The sequence below is a fragment of the Watersipora subatra genome, chromosome 4, assembly GCF_963576615.1.
Source record: "Watersipora subatra chromosome 4, tzWatSuba1.1, whole genome shotgun sequence".
Classification (NCBI taxonomy): domain Eukaryota; kingdom Metazoa; phylum Bryozoa; class Gymnolaemata; order Cheilostomatida; family Watersiporidae; genus Watersipora; species Watersipora subatra.
This window is the reverse complement of record NC_088711.1, coordinates 39027371-39032507: the sequence shown is the minus strand read 5'-3', so window position 1 is coordinate 39032507 and position 5137 is coordinate 39027371. Positions and strand designations below refer to the sequence as shown.

At 34.4% G+C, this 5137-nt stretch overlaps 1 protein-coding gene across 1 annotated transcript; it reads left to right on the top strand.

Annotated features, from left to right (window-relative positions):
- Positions 1 to 1145: 1145 nt before the first annotated feature.
- On the top strand, positions 1146 to 2505 carry LOC137394698 (uncharacterized). Its single transcript, XM_068081462.1, has 4 exons — positions 1146 to 1232; positions 1532 to 1640; positions 1778 to 2070; positions 2263 to 2505. The coding sequence occupies exons 2-4, from the start codon at positions 1570 to 1572 to the stop codon at positions 2265 to 2267; spliced, it is 369 nt and encodes a 122-aa protein (XP_067937563.1). The 5' UTR covers positions 1146 to 1232; positions 1532 to 1569; the 3' UTR covers positions 2268 to 2505.
- Positions 2506 to 5137: the final 2632 nt, after the last annotated feature.

Below are 5137 nucleotides of genomic sequence, written 5' to 3'. Positions count from 1 at the left end.
AACCCGAAAGGAATTGTAACAATTTTAAAGTCTGTTTGTACACAAGGTACAAGTTTTGACCTGTTAGCTGTTGCAGAACTGTGACTTAATCGCAGCCACAAATATGCATAGATATCTGTAAAAGGCAGGCCTGATGCATTTACGTTGAATGAATTTAAATATGATGACAGAGAAAACATTGTGCGAGCAATTCTTTAAAGACTGAGTATGTTGTCTGCTTAGCTAACTGCAAGCAGAAGCTGTGCGTGTTTTTCAGAGTAATGTTGTACACACAATAACTCTGTGATCTTAGCTGGCCATGGCTGAATCTAGCGGTAAAGGAATTTCTACTACTGGAGACATGCTCAGCTGCAGAGAGTTTTGTGAAGTTCATTCCTGTCACCACCAATGATAGGAATTAAACCCCAACCAATTGTTTGCAACTCAAGCGGTCATAACCCCTAAGCAACGGCATTATTGGAAAACTATTAATGCAGATGAAGATATATTTACGTATATATATTTACGTTATATATTACGAACAACACACAATTACAACAATCAGATACACAGGATGGAAGTAATTAAACAAGATGGTTTAGAACGTTAATAGGTTGGAGTGAGGTGAATTAAGACGATACTGGTCAAACGGTAGTGCGGATGATGAGATATTTGCAAGCGGTTATGAACATACAAATACACAAGAGACAAAATAAACATAACGATAGACCTAATGAGTTCACCAGCTTTTCAAATGCTTAGAAAGTTTTTTCAAGTTTACGCCAGAAAAATAATTGTTGTGAATATATTTGGAGTGTATCTAAAAAGTGCCTGTTGGACTCACTAAAATAGTGTTCATGAGTTAGCAACTGTTCACACTGGCTTGTAGCTTAATTAATCATGCTATTGTTCAATGAGCCGCTGTTACCTCTGCACCTTTTCTCTTGTTTTGGTTGGTAATTTTGGAAGAGAATATAATGATGAGTTCACCAGGTCAAATGAGTTGAAATAAGGTGATACTAGGAAAATATCGATGCAGCTGGAGAGCCCATCTGTGAGTGGCTTGGTCACCACTGGATTAAGAAGATCATTTAATTTATTGCTTATTAAATAAAACTGTTTAATCCCTGATAGTATCTTCAAAACACCGCGTTGTTGCTGATTCAGAGTGAGTGATCGATGATGAGATGGAGGTATAAAAGAATGATTATCTTGGCACGGATTTCATTTCCACTTCAACTTTAAGAAGATATGTAAGTGCAGAGCATAACAAAGACATTTATTGTATTACTTGGTTCAACTTGCCTTAACATTCAACTTAAGTAATGCTTGATTATTGACTAAAAATGTATTTTTATTTGCTTTGTGCTTTTAGCTAAGTCTTAGTTTGAGTTTGGAATTGTGATCATTTTTAGTCTACCTTGTTAAATAAATTTTGTTTGGAAATAATAAAACATTGTTCTATGGAGAATCTTTAGTCTTAGTTTATTGAGCTTTAGGGAATTCAAGTGTTATTGGCTGATACTGATAGACATTATTTTGATGTTTGCAGACTTTTTTCTCGGAGAAACCAAACAGTTATCTACCAACATGATGAGGTCATTGGCAATTCTCTTGGCTCTCTGTCTCGCTATCCATCATTCTGTAGCAGGTGGATTAGGGTATGTTTGTTTACTGTTTTGATTGAATATTAAAGACTCGCACTTGTTGTTACTTTGTAATTATTTTCTATAGATGCTACTATCCAGTTTGTCTATTGATTATTTCTTGATTATGTTTTTATAAATATTTTTTTCAGGGGTGGATCCATTGGAATAGGTGGTGGAAGCTTTGGTAGAGGTGGTTTTGGAGGAGGATTTGGTAGAGGTGGTTTTGGAGGAGGATTTGGTAGAGGAGGTTTTGGAGGAGGATTTGGTAATGGAGGTTTTGGAGGATTTGGAAATGGAGGTTTTGGAGGAGGATTTGGTAATGGAGGTTTTGGAGGTGGATTTGGAAATGGACTTGGAGGTGGATTTGGAGGTGGATTTGGAAACGGATTTCAGGGTGGATTCGGTGGAATCGGAGGAGGTGGATTTGGTGGATTCGGAAGATGTAAGTATGAAGATTTGTTTTTTTTATAAACTAACAGTCACATGTTTTGATTTTGTCAAATATTTCCATACCTGCCATTTAACTTCGGCTGAGATATCATATTGAGCTCTTCATTATATTATCACATATGAGCAGTTGAAGCAGACAGCTTTTCAACGACAGAATAAATAACATACTCTCTAACTGTTGCAGATTAGATCTCCTGATAATCAGAGTCATCAGAACCTATTCCCGTTCCGAGGACACTTAGCACTGACTCAAGCAACCTGTCTTCTCTCGCGCCATATTTTACAAATTTGTTGATGGGCTGGAACCATCCTTATCTTTTATTATATCTTACAAGGCGGCAACCTTATTATTTCTGAACTCCTTCATTTGTTTTATTTAAAGCTTATTATTGTTGGTTGATTGCAATAAAATCTTATCTGATTTTGATGATGCTATAAACTCATCTGCTGCTTTGTTTTGTACCTAAACATTTCATTTTGCATTAAAGCATACTAGTTTAGCAAACCACTCAACTTAGGATAAAAACTACAATATAAATTGCAAAATATTACATGCCATAAAATTATGTTGGCATAAATATTATGCTAGGTCTGCTAGCTAGATTATGAATATCATTAGTAATAAATTACTTGCTTCTAAAGACAGCTTATGCACCAACTAACCAAGTAAATGTAAAACAGCGTTCACGTCCGCAATGAAAATACTTTCACAATGACTTTGAATATACTTGCCATTTTCCATTTGCTCTGCCGATGGTCATTTGCTATTCGTCATTTGCTACTTGCCATTTGCCATTTACATGTTGGCAACTTTCCAACAGTAAAAACAAACTTTAGCATCAATTCATGACAGCGACTATTGCTGAGCATCTTTTAAAACAAAATAATGGCATGTATTGCAGAGCTGAGATACTGCATGAATCTTTGTATTATGTACAATTTCTTTGAACTTGAAATGAAGAGCAAATGTACAAATTTATGGTAAAAGTAAACAGACAAAAATTTTGCCAAATTTTTTTACTGTGAATTATGAAGAAGCTTTTCAGCTCTGTTGATTTTGTTTTGTTATAACACCAAAACAGCTCATACCTAGATAAATCACTGTATACTTGATTATATTGCATTAGAATCACAAGGTTTCACAATAATTGGCGGGCATAGACTAATAATGACCTGGTTTGTCATTATACATTTGACGTGTTTTGCATTTTTCATGAAAATTTGATTGAGAAAGGAGCATTTTTGCAAACACTGTTTTCAGAAACATTAATTATTAAAAATTTTGCTTTTATGCTGGAAAACTTATTTTTTCAAAGATTCTCTAAAAACTAGTCAAATACAAAGTTGATATAAGAAAATTGTAAACTCTAAAAATTTTTTCAAATCCATCTGGTTGTATTGCTAAAACAAATCAAGCCAGGCATACCACTATTAAAAAAATTCATTCATCATTTTGATAATTTCCAGCTGTCCAAAGTTTTGGTTTAAAATTCAATAGTTGCCAAATGACAAAAGATTTGGTTGAAAATTTAAGTTAGCAATTAACACAAGTTGAAACTGCAATTTACTAACTTCCAATTGACAAAGATTATTAATAGCTGAAAACTTACGGAAAAACTCTCAATTGAAAAGCAAAGTGAAGAAAGGCTTCATTGCTTGAATAGTAATAACATTAATAGTTGGAGTAGCATAAACGAAGACAGAGAAAAGCCGGTGCTCTGCACAGAAAAGCAGGTGTTATGAAAAGAAGAGCACATGCTCTACACAGAATAGCACTTGCTCTGCATAGACAACCAGGTGCTCTACACAGAACAGCAGGTGCTCTGCACAAAAAGCAAGTGCTTTGCGCAGAAGAGCAAGTGCTATAAGTGAAGGGAATGTTTGGCTCATTCTTCCTTTAGCTATTCTACATTGACAAACACTTTTTAGCAAATTTTAGTCACACTTCTAAACGAAGTAATTATGATATACATGTATGTCAATTTCTGTTGTAATTGTTGTTGGTCTGTCCAAAATAAAACACAATTTGCTCAGTCTGTCTGGTTATCTTTCTAAGAAGGATGCCAAAAGTAAAACAAGTTAGAGATACAATCTTATTGACTTTTAGTACTCCAAAGGTTGATCTATTTACATACTTCGAACCAAATAATTCCTATTGTTAATCGGCGAACCTAGTTATTAACTTTCTGCTGTAACTCTGAGCATACACCGCAAAGTGTCAAGGTCATATTCAAACTGAAAACTAAGACGTAAACAAGTTTTACCTTGATATCTTAGGGGCTAGATGTCTTGAAGATGTGTTGATATCTTACAATGTGTTGAATATGTCTGGATTTGATAGCCTTTAAGATACATAGCAATAGTCAATAAAGAAAGGTAATAAAACAGAGATGCTATCTCTTGCCCAATCACGAGTTAACTTTTCGAAGGCACTCTAGGTTAGCGTTTAAAATGGATTAGCATTTTGGCTTATATTAGGACAATGTTGTGTACACATTTTAGAGAAACAATTATCAAGGCTCATTTAACCATGTTTTTAAAATGCCCCTATAGTTAGGGCTAGTGTTAAACTGTTCTTACCTACCCAACGTATGTACTGCTGACCCTCATGTTGTAATAAATTTAAAGGTCTATGTGAACATATGCATAAAGAGCCAAAATAAAGAGGTAAAAGGTCAATTAGCTTACTCATTCTGAATTATTTGCTATTAAAAAAAGTCAGTTAATGATCATTCACTAGATGCCTTAAAAATTAATGTATCTTTTATACTAAGCAGAATAAAATTGATAAAAAATCTTAACACTTGTTATAACCATCTACAGAGATTGACTAGTACTGTACTAGTACTAGTACTGTACTAGTACTAGTACTAGTAAAGTACTAGTACTAGTACTGTACTAGTACTGTACTAGTACAGTACTAGTACAGTACTAGTACAGTACTAGTACAGTACTAGTACAGTACTAGTACAGTACTAGTACAGTACTAGTACAGTACTAGTACAGTACTAGTACTAGTACAGCACTACCAAAGCCTCATGCTTAGCCTCTATGAAAAA

Bases quoted from the DNA above. Each gene is read 5' to 3' on its own strand.
- LOC137394698 (XM_068081462.1), top strand. From the start codon at position 1,570: ATGATGAGGTCATTGGCAATTCTCTTGGCTCTCTGTCTCGCTATCCAT. The intron at 1,641-1,777 runs GTATGTTTGTTT...TATTTTTTTCAG, and splicing joins TCTGTAGCAGGTGGATTAGG to GGGTGGATCCATTGGAATAG.